The sequence below is a fragment of the Leucoraja erinacea genome, chromosome 6, assembly GCF_028641065.1.
Source record: "Leucoraja erinacea ecotype New England chromosome 6, Leri_hhj_1, whole genome shotgun sequence".
Lineage (NCBI taxonomy): Eukaryota > Metazoa > Chordata > Chondrichthyes > Rajiformes > Rajidae > Leucoraja > Leucoraja erinaceus.
In genome coordinates, this window is record NC_073382.1 from 70,924,938 (window position 1) to 70,939,632 (window position 14,695).

The window sequence follows — 14,695 nt, forward strand, 5'->3', positions numbered from 1 at the left end:
TCATTGCTTTGAATGACCAACAGCCACAATATAAATGAAGTCACCAGCTCCTCCCTAATTACACGTTTCCTTAAAACGTAACTACTTCCAAGAGGAAGGAAATGCACCCCCTTTCTTTTCTGTAAAATGTGGAAGTATTCTGTGAGAATGTCTCTGCTCTTTTCTCAAATCTATTACTCAGCAATCAGTGCTGCCTCTTATCGGCTTTTGTTGGCAAGATTTCAAAAGGATCATGCCACCCTTGGGGGAAGGATTCTATGAAATGAGATGAGCTCTGTAACTACTTCTGAGACATTTGAACTCCATTATTTTGAAGCAGATGAAAAGCATTAACAATGTGAGGTATATAGTGTTCCATCCATTTTCCAGCAGTGGATAATCAACACGTCCCTAATTTTCTGTCTGTAAATTACCTTCCACTTTATGTAGGATTGCTCTCTCATCCAACTGCTGGATGCTCCGAAGTTTAATCTTCTCAGTGGTTACGTGATCTTCTTTAAACTATCCTGCATAAAGGCTCCACTGTGGCCCATTCAGAAGGGGTTAAAGCCAAATTGTAGTCAGTGCTTAGACAGGAAAGGAAATGTAAGATTTTTTTGGCGGGGGGGATTTATTTCTACTCTCTTCACAGAATCTTTTTTCAAAATTAATCCAATTAGATCATGAAATTTTGAGCAAGATCGGGTGCAAAGATAAATAAGGAGAAGCTGGGGATATTTAATCAAGTTTCCTTTCTTCATACATTCGTCTCTGCATTCATCACAGTTAAGCCATAAAATAAGTATAGATTGCCCATAACTTGATATTTAGTGTTAATATCTACTCGAAAAGATTATTCTTCAGGGCTTTCCATCATGGTTGTAAAAACACAAAGCCCTTACTTGTGGAAGATTGAGAAGAAATTTCTTGATGTCAGCCCTTGAAATAGTAGCAGAGGTTGAAAATAAGCTCCCATTTTGCCTTAATTCCAGTTTATACCGACCTTCAAGTTCAAGATTTACCACAAGGAGATTGCACTCTTTTTAGTTCCTACATTAATGATCATAAATTTACAACCAGATGAAAGAGAGCTCGTGAAAATCCTGAGCACACTCCATGAAGTCACTTTATAACAGTGCAAAACGGGGTGGCATGGTGGCGCAGCAGTAGAGTTGCTGCCCTACAGCGCGTGCAGCACCGGAGACCCAGATTCAATCCTGACTACGGGTGCTGTCTGTACGTAGTTTGTAGGTTCTCCCTGTGACCGTGTAGGTTTTCTTCAAGATCTTCGGTTTCCTCCCATACTCCAAAGAAGTATATTGGTTTGTTCTAAATGTAAATTCTCCCTAGTGTATGTAGGATAGTGGTAATGTGCGGAGACCACTGGTCGGAGTAGGCTCGGTGGGCTGAAGGGCCTGATCCATGCTGTATCTCCAAACTAAACTTCAAGTTATAAACTGGCAGCTCCACCCTTTACAAAGACAAATCCTTGTGCTATTCAACGCTCTCTCGTCAGTTGTTAACTAGCCTCTCAACCGAGCATAGCGCATGGGAGTATTCTGTACAAAACTGAGGAGTCCAAGAGTTGGCAAACAGTGAGCTTGTATGCAAACCAAAACCATTACAGAGAAGATGTAAACTGAATTGTAAAAAGTCACCCATGCATTGTTTATTCCAACATCCTCTCCCCCCGCCCCCCCCCCCCCACCCTCTCAATACATCAGCCATTGCATGCCAGAAGACATCATGATTTGAATTTGCTGTTCCGTTCCACTAGTTCCAAACCACTTTCCATATTAATATCCCATCAAATGAATGGGGATACCAGAATATAATTTGTTCTTCTAAACTGAGGTTAGTGCAGAGAAGATGCAAGACCTTCTAGCTGGAGGTATTGAAATAGTGAAATGCCTTGTGTGGATGTGGGGAGGATGTTTCCACTCGTGGGAGAGTTTAGGACCAGAGGCCAGAGCTTCAGAATAAAAGTATGTACCTTCAGGAAGCAGATGAGGAGAATATTCTTTGGTCAGAGGGTGGGGATTCTGCAGAATTAATTGCCACAGAAGGCTGTGGCGGCCAAGTCAATAGATATTTTTAAAGTGGAGAATGATATGGTGTTATGGGGAGAAGGCAGGAGAATGGGGTTGAAAGGGAAAGATAGATCAGCCAGAATTGAATGGCGGAGTAGACTTGCTGGGCCAAATTACCTAATTCTGCTTCTAGAACGTATGAACATAAAAAAAGCTCCCCTTTATTGTAAAGAAAACATAATTTAGACACATTTCCATTGATTTATAAAATTTTTAATACTGAGGAGTGTATTCGTCAGTCAAGTAATATTTTCCAATACAATAGTAAAAACTTCTATTATTGTACAAATTATTGCATAACTACTGCTGTGATTAAGCATTTAATGCCTTGAAATATTCAAATCTAAATTACATTTGGCACTATTGAAATTAAGATGCAAAGTCAAATATTGTTGTTGGTGGTTTGATGAAGAATTGCTTAAGATAAGGTAACCAGATAATTGGTTGCTTTGTTGAAGCACTAGGGTCCCATTTTTTCTCCAAGCTGTCTGATCAAATCAGCAAGGTCATCTGTATTATGAGACTTTTCTTCAAGCAGTTCATATCGGAGACTTGAAATATCTTGTTTGATTTCCTTGAGTTCACCTTGAAAATACCAAGCAAACAAATGATTAAACCACAGAGATAAAGAGAAGCCATGCAACATAATTATCTTGAAAGGCTTGGAATTACAATAACAAGAACACAAGATATTACTTTATTGAGGAAAAATAATCTCTGTTTAGGACTAAAATTTGCAAACATTCAAGAAACTAAAGATTGATAAAAAAAATTGCTCAAAAAACTAACTGTACTCTGGTAAAGCAAAATACAAAACATTGCAATCATATACAATCTGCTTGACTATCCCCTTTAGACTAATCTATTAATTATTGTACTTATTTGTTCTTTTGGTATAGTAGATATCATAAAATTAAAAGTTTAGCACCCATGAATTCTCCCCCTCCCAAAAGAGATATCAACATGAAGAATGGTATTTATATTGTCTGCTATTCCCTTAACATTTGTTTCTGAAGGAGCTTTCTCGTATCAAATTTGTTGCATTAATTAAATCCACTGTTTAAAATTTTGCTTGAATTTATACTCTTTGTGATCACATTTTGAAAACAGGATTTTTAAAAATCGGCATTACATACACCCACATCAGTTATCATTCCATTTGATGCAGGTTACAAATCACTCTCGTCTCCTAGATTGAACCAGCTGCAACATCACTTAAGAAGCTCGACACAATTAAAGACAAAGCACTGTGTTAGACTGATGGCATCAACTATTCTCAACATTTGCTCCCTTCGCCACCATGACTGCAGTGTGTACCATTTGCAAGATGTCTGGCAGTAATGAGCCAAGGCCATTTTTGGCATCACCTCTGAAACATGTGGCCATAACCAGTAAGGATGGCATGCACAGGAATACATGGGACTGGTGCCACTTGCAGGTCTGCTTCCAAGTCAGATGGTTGAAAACATAGCACCATTATTTCATTGCTACTGGGTTGAAATCTTGGAGCTTCCTATTCCCCAGGAATAGATTAACCAGAACAAATGCACTGTCAACAAGAGCCATTAGAGATAGGTGATAACGCTATCCATGACCTCTGCACGCCATGTAAAATGCAAACTAAATCCTAAACTCTGAATAAGCTCAGGATTGCAAACCAATGTAACGCTCTACTTACCACTTCAGCCATGGTTTTGATTCCTCTGAAACCAATCTGCAAGATTATTTTTGCTATGGGCACCCCATCCTCTGTTTGAAAGGACAAAGAGCCCAGGAGTGTGTTCGCTCAACTCAGTTCTTTCAACAAAAACTGGCATTCAGCAGAATACCTGCATCTGGATGAAGTTGCCTCTTTATCAGAGCCCCACTATATTCACCCCTGAACAGTGATTGGTTCAGAGCTGAGTAAAGAGCAATGCTATGCTGTGGATATGCTTCCACTGACTGAGTTTGCACAAAATCATGTTGCATATGGCCTGTTGAATTATCAGGGAGGGAGAACATTCACTTCATCAGACCTGGCATTCTATAAGTAAATCAGGGCCTGTTCATGTCCTTAGCTTCTAAAACTAGAACTTGTATTTATAGTGCTCCAGTGTCAACACTGGATCGTGGTCATTAATACCCATCCCCTTGTCCTCCCCAGGGTTTCCTTACTGACTCATTGTATTACCAAACCCCTGACATATTATACTACTGAGATTCTGTAAAATACAAGTTATAGTTGTTGTTGAGTGAAGCAAGATTTCTACCTGTAACTTACCTGACCTGATAGTGACCAGTTAACGTGATGAGAGATTGTCAAACCCAATCCCCATATTCAACCTTCACAGAGATAGTTCCCTGGCTGAATGGGTGATGTAATGCAACACCAGAGTGTCCCTTCTCTTCTTTGAAACCAAGACCAATCTGAGGATGTCTAAGTTCTCCCCCCATGATAATTTGACAGGACATGTACAGAATTATTCTGTGCAATGTCTCACGTTAGTGAGAGCAGATCCACAACATAGAATTCCTCTTAATTTCACTCTGACTCAGTCACCAGTGTTCATCGTGCAGGTAATTTGTTTGGGATAGATACATGTTAGGACTCTGAATGTCACACGGATGAAGCAGTTCTCTTGAATCCAGTATTTAAACATCTTGTTACAACTGAACAGAGATCAAGACTGCTTCACTCTGCATCTGCTTATCCTGCACTTGATCTGAGATTGTTCAGCAGTACCATTGACTATCAAGAGAGTGGAAACATGGCTTGATCTTTCATGGAGAGATCTATAAATACCTTAAAGTGTATCAAATGAATATATGAACAAGCTATTTCAGAGTCATAGATCATACCATGTGGAAACAGGTCCTTTGGCCCAACTTGCCCCGCTGACCAACACACCCATCTACACAAATCCCAGCTGCGTGCGTTTGGACCATATTCTTCTAAACATACCGTACGTGTCCAAATGTTTTTTAAACATAGTGATAGTACCTGCCTCAACTACCTCTTCCAGCAGCTCATTCCATAAACCCACTACACTATGTGTAAAAAAAGTTGTCCCTCGGGTTCCTATTGAATCCTACACCCCCACATTAAATGACACCGGAATTTACCCATGCAAATTATCATTCCATCCTCTATACTCCAAGGTTACACAAAAAAGCTGGAGAAACTCAGCGGGTGCTTAATCTGTTCTATTTTACCAGATGAGAAATTCATGTTCCACCAATACTCATGATTTAATGGGAAACCAAGTTGAAAGGGACAAAATTATACTCAGATTAATAAAATATAGGGTTTTTTTTAGCAACAATCTAACAGACCATGGGCTACATTGCAACCTTTTGGGTTGGTTATCATTCTGAAGTTTTTTGTTCAGTTCAATAATGTTAAGAAACATGATTGTGCACTTCCATGGGAGGTGGTGGAATCAGCTACAATGGTGGCATTTAAGAGGCTTTTAGTTAGGTATGTAGATATGCAGGGAATGAAAGGATATGGATCACAAGCAGGCAGAGGAGATTAACTTGCCATCTTGTTCAGTACAGATTACCTGGCCAATAGGCCTGTTCCTGTGCTGTACTGTTCTATGTTCTCTGTTCAATTTATTGAAACCTGAAATGTGATAATAGACAATAGACAATAGGTGCAGGAATAGGTCATTCAGCCCTTCAAGTCAGCACCGCCATTCAATGTGATCATGGCTGATTATCCACAATCAGTACCCAGTTCCTGCCCTCCCCATATCCCCTGACTCCGCTTTCTTCAAGAACCCTATCTAGCTGTCTCTTGAGTTTGAGTTGCATTTTTGCTAAATGGAAAATTGAGTAAAATTGATTGCCAAGTTGATCAGAATTGTGATCCACATAAAAAATATCAAATTTATTGACGATTCCCATTACATGGCTGTGCCTTTACCATACCTTCATTGACATCATCTTTCTCCCTGTCCATTTGTGCTTTTAGTACGTATCTCTTTATAAGACGCTTCATTATTTTCTGCAGGTCAGAAAGAAATAAGAAGACTGTTACTGGGCACACAACAACTGGCATGTAATACATAGAGCAATGTCAGAGCATTGAACCAATACCCAGCAGGTCATTCACATCTGTAACCAGATTCTAAATAAGACAAAGTGCTGGAGTAACTCAGCAGGTCAGGAAGAATCCCTGAAGAACATGGATAGCTAACGTTTCAGCTCAGAACCTTTCTTCAGACTGATTGTGGTGAGGGGAGGAAAGGAAGAAAGCTGGAAGAGAAGAGGGGCAAATCAAAGCCAGGCAAGTGGTAGGTGGATACAGATGGAGGAAGCCTTTGATAGGCAGATGTTTGGTCAAAAGCCAGTCAGAGGTGTGAGACAAAAGAATTGGAGAGTTGTGGATTGTGAAACCAGAGGAAGGAACGTAGTTAGTAGGAGGAGATAAATAGGTGCGCGTCCAGGTGGGGCACAGGGGAGAGAGAGGAAGAAAGGGTTGGTTGTAAGCCAACCAAGCTCATTAAGAGGTGCTGTGCATCTAGTTTGTGAATGGCCTCAGTCTGGCAATTGGAGGAAGTCCAGACAGCAAGGTCAGTCTGGGAGTGGGAAGGGAAATGAAAATAGTTAGCAACAAAGAGTTCCCCCGCCACGGGTTCCATGTAATCCCGTGCTATCTGCTCCATGGTCAGATAGTCAGCGACTAAATTGTCTCCCCCACCTGGTTTGCCAGGTGAGGAGGGGGCTGTGGACCCCCAGCAGGACCAAAAACAAGACCTGTCAAAGGGTGTATGACCTTCTAGCAAGCCAACGGCCATCAACAGTTCCATAGTTGCGATCACTGTCGTACATAGCATTGTAAGGAATTGATGATAAAGCACACACACCATAATCCTATACTTCTAGCAGAGGAAGTCCGCAGGAACTGGAGGACAGAGATGTGTGGTGCGTCCGTCAGCGTTCCCGTTGGAAACCAGAACCACTACCTCGCTAATGCTTTAAATGATGATGATGAAAGATCCAGTAGGCCTTGGCTGAGCATGCCCAAGTGTTCGGTGAGTCTACACATGGTCTCACCGATGTACACGAGGCCATATCGATAATGATACAATAAGATACGATAGAACTTTATTTATCCCAGGAGGGAAATTGATCTGCCAACAGTCGTTACAACACAAAATACATGGAACAAGAAATTAAAGTGACGAGTGGAAAGGATTGGGAATGTGTAAAGATTGGGGAGGGGTGGGGGAAGGGAGTCAGTCTCAGTCTACCTCAGAACGGAAGAGGGAGGGGTTGTACAGTTTGAGAGCCACAGGGAGGAAGAATTTCCCATGGCATTCTGTTCTGCATCTTGGTGGAACCAGTCTGTTGCTGGAGTTACTCCTCAGGTTGACCAGTGTGTCACCACACATATATCAGAAAGAATAGAAAGATTATCTCTCTCACCATTTTCTGCTCCGTAGCATCTCTAGTATATGTTGTTGCGGTAGGGGGGCCCATCAAGGATTTACACCCTTCTCAGATTGATGAAATCAAATGTCAGAAGTTGTATCCAATTTAGTTTGATCCCATTGGGAGCAATGGCCTCAGCCTAGTGCATATAACTAGGTGTAAACCAACTAGCACCTACAGCGTAGTAATGTTTGACCAATTTCATGGCCTTAGCATGGGAGCTGTGGGTGCCCAAGTACAAAACACATCAGTTTATCATGCCACAAACAGCTGAAATCCAACTTATAGGCAAGAGTTTAAAAGAGAACAAAAGGGAACAGCTTTGGGAAAACTTTCACAAAAGTGTGATCTAACTACAAGTACTGTAAATTTGAAAAGACTTTGAAATTAATTACGTTATAGTTTTGTACAGTCAAAAGGTGTTCTCAAATCATTAAATTGGGAAAGGTCTGCTGTCTTTCTCATTTATTTTTCAATTCTCACTTTGAAGTAAGCCCACTTTCCATCTGGTTACCCAATTATGCAGCAGATCACACTAACCTAGCATGTTCACTTTGCAGCAAGGTCACACAGACTTCTCACAGATCACCATCTAATAGAAGCAGCTGTGCCATCTCCGGGGCTTGTCGGGCTCCGGAACACATGCTATTTACTCTGCAGGAGGTATTTAACAATAGCAGAGAAAATCTTACACTTGTTTACATTGCGGACAGCAGAACCTATCCAGACCATAGGAAAATGTTTAGCAGTCAGTACATAACAGACTGCACTGCTGGTCTGCGGGGGGAGGGGAAGGCAATGGGGACCCGACATGGGGGGACTACTGTGAGGGATGGTGGGAGAATAAAGGGGGGGTGCTCTCGTTTAGAATCCTCTGCCCAGGGAATAAGTCTGTGTTCGTTTATTTGCCTGTTCATTTGTTTCGGTGAAAGTTGCACACTGCAGCCAGCCAACAGTCGCTTGACTTTTACTTTTTGTTTCACTTTTAATTTCAAGTTTTTGTGTACCTTGTTGTGTGTTGTGACTCTTTGGCAGACCAATTTCCCTCCTGGGATGATGAAAGTTTTATCGTATCGTGTCATATCGTATCGTCTCAAGAACTTGCAGATAGATCTGCTATAACGTGACAGTTGTGTTCCTAAGCAACCTAGCTTTATACAACATTGTGTTATATAGTTGTGTTAATGTGATAAAGGGGGTGAGGGCTGCAAAATTTAAGACTAGCAGTAACAAAGTTATTTTTCCCACAGCATTTCAGATCTTTAGGTCGAAGAAGGGATCCGACCCCAAATGTCACCCATTACGTTTTTTTCCAGAGATGTTGCCTGACCCGCTGAGTTACTCCCACACTTTGTGTCTATGTTCAGAGATTTTCTTTCAATAGCTGAAGTTTATTTTAGTGAATGCAAACTAAAGATATTAAAGGCTATCATGTTACATTGTTTAATCATCATAGCTCAACTGTGATCGATTTTTGTTGATTTCAATGGCTACCCATGATGAAACTGGGAGTGTGCTCTCTAGTGATGAACGATTGATCTACCTCTTGGAGTTGATCAATTGCTCAATCTATGGAGCACAATTCTAACCTGTATTCATACTAGAAGTGAGGCATGTTGACTTCAATTTTGAGATTAAAATTACATCGCAAGCAACAATTTCAACCTGGAATGTTCACGATGTTCACTTCTTCACGATGAGAGGGAAACTAAAGATATGGACGGATAAGGCGTGAAACCAAGAGATCAAAGGGGACAAAGTACTAGGAAAATGTAGAATAGATCATTGTTAGCTAGGGGAAGGTGACAATGAAGCGCACAATGTAAAATTTAACCAAGAGGACAGTCAAACTAGTCTGAGAACTAGAATGGGGGAAGGATGGAGAGAGCTTTTCCTGACTGGATACATTGCATCAGTACAAGTTCAAATAGCATCTCATAAAATATGATTGTTCCATTCTACTTATTCAAGATTATTTGGTCATTTATTCCTTTTCTACTTTGGAGATCATGCTGTGCACAAGTTAGCCATCATGATATACGTACAAGGCTATAAGGATGTACTGCTTGAAAGAATGGTGGAAACCAATTGAGCAATAAGCTTTGAAAGAGAATTAAAAGCATACCCAAAGGATAACCACTTTCAGGAGGAAGAATAAAAGAGGAGACTAATTAGACAGTTTGTTCAAAGAGCCTGCAGAAGATCAATGGGCTGATTGATATTATCTTACCGCAACAATGACTAGACTTCAATTGGTTATAAAAGCTTAATTGGTTGTAAAGAATTTTGAAATAACTTAAACTCTAGAAAGGCATTATATAAATGCATAGTTTTCTTTCTCCTTTAATTTGCTGAACATAGCAAACCTACTGAAAAACTCATTTTTATTTGTACATATAAAAATAATGAAGAAAGTTTAGTTAAGGTGAGCTTTAAGCAGGTCATATGTATACATGATACCACACTGCAAACATGGATGTATGTGAATAGCTTCAATTAATACATACTTTAGGTATTGTCACTCAGAAATTCACACTATCTATAGCAAGTAATTGAAGAATTATTTTAGAGCTGTGAATGATTTTCATTCTGTACAGACAGCAATGTACATTAATTATACAAGCTACCAGTTTAATGTGGGATGGGATTCTTATGTAGAAAAATGTACTGATTTGAATAGTACTCTTTTAAGATTTAGCTAATTGAGACATTTCATAAGACGTCTTGCTGCTATGATCTGTGTTTCTTTATGTGATCAGTAAAATAAGTCCCTCTGGAGGCAGAATGATCCTATTACTACTGAATGTTATGCTGTGGTTTAAGCAGAATTCTTAGGAAGGAGCATTCACTTTCCCTACTGTGGCTTCCCAACACAACTTTTAATCTACCTTCAGAAATAATTACCTCATTCCTGACATCATTATATATGTAATTAAGAATAGTTATTGCATGTTGCTTATGGGTTAACTGCTCTGAATTAGTGTTCAGTACATTAATCTGTGTGAAATGGTTGAATGTAGAATCTTCATTGCGTGTAATCACCATCACTTAAGTGTCAAAGCAATATTGCTAATATGTAACAATTAAAACATAGTAATTAATATTATCAAATGTATAGATGTATGTATTAAACTGTACAGGCTAGATATGAGAAATATTCAGTGCAATATTTGATATTACTGTCACATTGATTTATGTGCCATGTGTATGTTCTGTTGAGCGCATATATGAAGGTTAGATTTCAATGCTTTTACAGTCATTTGGCTACTTGCCGTATATTCCTAGATGTGCTTATTTATTAACAATTAACTCTTCATTACCCCCAAGTAGTTATTACAAACAAATAAATGGTAAAATAAACCAATTCTTACAACATTTCCAACTCTTATCAAAGAAGGCAGGCAAGACCTTTTTTCTTTGGTTGCCTGGAGTCCCAAATGAAAAATCTGTCAGATACAACACGTCCTGCCAGCAACAAATAGTACATTAAGTGGCCATGATTGTTGTACTCAGGTTTGCAAAGCCATATTCGCATTGCAATCATTCCTCAAACAACTGATTCCAATGTGAATATGAGGCTACCCCAGCAATGGAGAGAAGCCAAAACAGCTGGATCCAACACTGTCTTGTACTACACAGCTGGCTTACTATCTCTCCTTCCCCAACGAGCCATTAGGCACAATTCATAAATCGATTTGTATACAGCGTAACTGCTCTTGAAATGCTGACAATGCTCGGAACCTGTCTGAACATGCAAGTAACTTTCGTACCCAGAATTTGAGGCCATCAGAATTCCTTAAATCCTAATCACTTTGCAGGTTAGTACAAGGTTCATAATGTTCATAACTGTACCTACCTGGTACTGTGTTGGTGGATTTCTGACACTATGTAAATTGTTGTTTTCAGTACTTTGAACACTTGAACGTTTGCTGTGTTTGAGCTGAGAAGAAAAATGAGAGAAGTCAAATATAGTGCAATGTTTGCAGAGAAACTGGACCTTCTGGAATCTGGAACCCAAGTTCAACAATTAATAACTCAAAACAGAACGGATGTATTATTATTTTTCAAAATAAATTCTAATTATCCCAAAAGATCTGGTAGTGGAATTCTGTCGTCCAATATTAAGATTAAAACATTTCACTCATTTCTTTTGTTTCATCCTGGGATGTGATTGACACCAACAAAGGGGTGTTTATCTTCAAATGCCAGTAATAAGGACTATGAGTCAACGTGGTCCAATAATAATGTTTTTAGGGAATGCCAAGTCATTGTTCCTGTGATGAAAAAATGAAAAATGATCCGTATTCCAAACCTGTACCACATTGTCCATGTATGTTTTTTATAAACATACATGAAATACACAGAGATTAGTATATAAACTTAAAGGAGGAACTGAGTGAAATCTGGGTTAGCCGGGAAGTGGTGTTAGGTAAATTGAATGGATTAAAGGCCGATAAATCCCCAGGGCCAGATAGGCTGCATCCCAGAGTACTTAAGGAAGTAGCCCCAGAAATAGTGGATGCATTAGTGATAATTTTTCAAAACTCTTTAGATTCTGGAGTAGTTCCTGAGGATTGGAGGGTAGCTAATGTAACACCACTTTTTAAAAGGGAGGGAGAGAGAAAACGAGGAATTACAGACCAGTTAGTCTAACGTCGGTAGTGGGGAAACTGCTAGAATCAATTATTAAAGATGGGATAGCAGCACATTTGGAAAGTGGTGAAATCATTGGACAAAGTCAGCATGGATTTATGAAGGGTAAATCATGTCTGACGAATCTTATAGAATTTTTCGAGGATGTAACTAGTAGAGTGGATAAGGGAGAACCAGTGGATGTGTTATATCTGGAGTTTCAGAAGGCTTTCGACAAGGTCCCACATAAGAGATTAGTATACAAACTTAAAGCACACGGTATTGGGGGTTCAGTATTGATGTGGATAGAGAACTGGCTGGCAGACAGGAAGCAAAGAGTAGCAGTAAACGGGTCCTTTTCACAATGGCAGGCAGTGACTAGTGGGGTATCGCAAGGCTCAGTTCTGGGACCCCAGCTATTTACGATGTATATTAATGATTTGGACGAGGGAATTGAATGCAACATCTCCAAGTTTGCGGATGACACGAAGCTGGGGGGCAGTGTTAGCTGTGAGGAGGATGCTTGGAGGCTGCAAGGTGACTTGGATAGGCTGGGTGAGTGGGCAAATGCATGGCAGATGCAGTATAATGTGGATAAATGTGAGGTTATCCACTTTGGTGGCAAAAACAGGAAAGACATTCTTGCCATAGAGTGAGTACAGAGAAGGTTCACCAGACTGATTCCTGGGATGTCAGGACTTTCATATGAAGAAAGACTGGATAGACTCGGTTTGTACTGGCTAGAATTTAGAAGATTGAGGGGGGATCTTATAGAAACTTACAAAATTCTTAAGGGGTTGGACAGGCTAGATGCATGAAGATTGTTCCCGATGTTGGGGAAGTCCAGAACAAGGGGTCACAGTTTAAGGATTAGGGGGAAGTCTTCTAGGACCGAGACAGAGAGTGGTGAATCTTTGGAATTCTCTGCCACAGAAGGTAGTTGAGGCCAGTTCTTTGGCTATATTTAAGAGGGAGTTAGATGTGGCCCTTGTGGCTAAAGGGATCAGGGGGTATGGAGAGAAGGCAGGTACAGGATACTGAGTTGGATGATCAGCCATGATCATATTGAATGGCGGTGCCAAATGGCCTAATCCTGCACCTATTTTCTATGTTTCTATGCTTCTATGTTTCTATAATCATGCCTGATGTATTTAGTTATAACTTTAAATTATGCCTTCTCATCCTATACTTCTAAATCTGAGGCAATTAATTCTCAATTTTTACCCCTTCGGTTTTCCTCAATGTTGAAAGTGTTGATTGAATTACTGACTCCAGGGAACTAAACCTCAGCTTGTGGAATCACCCCGTGTCTTTTAACTATTATTGATGTGGGTGTGGAGGGTGTGTGGGGGCGGGGGGTTTGGGGGCGTTGTGAGGCGGGGGTTGTGGGGGGGGGGGGGGTGTGGGGGCTGGGGGGATGTGGGGGGCAGGGGAGTTGTGGGCGGGGGGCTGGGTGTGTGTGGGCGTAGGGGTTGTGTGTGGGCAGGGGGACGTGGGGGGAGGGGTGTGTGGGGGGGGCGGTTGTGTGGGAGGAGAAGGGTTTGAGGGCGGGGGTGGTGAGCTCGGAGAAAAGACAGGGAAAGAGCCAGGGGGGAGAGGGGGGCATGACGGGGGAGGGTGGGAGGAGCCAACGAGGGGGACCAGAGGGGTAGTGGCTGGAATTGGCGGTGCGATGGGGACTCACAGCGGGCACTGGTCACTGGTCGTTCTACTTTGCCGCGGTCAGAGTCTCCGCTTTCTGTTTGGCGACAAATCCGTTTCGGGCTGGGCTGGGCTGGGCTGTGTCGCTGACTCTGGGCTGGGCTGGGCCTCGGACTCTGGGCTGGGCTGGGTTCCTGACGCTGGGTTGGGTCTCCCACGCTGGGCTCAGTCGGATCTCCAACGCTGTTCTGATTGGGGCTGGGCTGCTTGGGGCTGGGCTGCTTGGGGCAGGGCTGCTTGGGGCAGGGCTGCTTGGGGCTGGGCTGCTTGGGGCTGGGCTGCTTGGGGCTGGGCTGCTTGGGGCTGGGCCGCTTCGGGTCACCGCAAAAATTGTCCGGTTGGAAACCTCTGCCAGCCATCCTCAGCTACAGTAAAGACATGATGGCGCAGGAAGGAGCGGACTGTGAAGGAGAAAATACCAATCCACGCCGTGCCGACTAGCAGGAGACGAGATCGATCTGCGCACGCGCGGTTTTTAAGATTTTTAAACCTCGCTAACTTTTACAACATTCAGCCGATCGGAACGAAACTTGGTGCAATCGCAGCACAGGAGAACGGTGAGTGAACTGGCAAAAAATCGTAGCGCTATAGTGAACTGTTTTGAGCAAATAGAAAGACCAGATTATCCGGAAGATAACAAGATCAGGGTTTTAGTTATGTATAGATTATCGTTCCTATCTATGTATATGCATGGTTTTCAAATATTTAATTGTTTGTAAAAACTTGTGTATATAAATATATTAATATCAATTGTTAACAAATAGGAGACATTGTTGAAGGTTTAATAATTTCCGGAAGATGTGTAAAAAAGAGCAGATGAAGAGAGAGAAATTTATAAAATGGAGGTTAGTTTCTATTAACAAGCTTCTTCT

General features: G+C 41.3%; 1 protein-coding gene across 1 annotated transcript in view; it reads right to left on the bottom strand.

Moving 5' to 3' along the window:
- Positions 1 to 2,293: 2,293 nt before the first annotated feature.
- Positions 2,294 to 14,695, bottom strand: part of LOC129698285 (short transient receptor potential channel 6-like) — a 111,251-nt gene continuing 98,849 nt past the window's right edge. The window contains exons 10-12 of the mRNA XM_055637339.1: positions 11,347 to 11,430; positions 5,985 to 6,060; positions 2,294 to 2,654 (exon numbers count right to left, since the gene is read on the bottom strand). Of these exons, the coding sequence (XP_055493314.1) occupies positions 2,530 to 2,654; positions 5,985 to 6,060; positions 11,347 to 11,430 (285 nt within the window). The 3' untranslated portion in view covers positions 2,294 to 2,529. The remainder of the gene's footprint in view (positions 2,655 to 5,984; positions 6,061 to 11,346; positions 11,431 to 14,695) is intronic.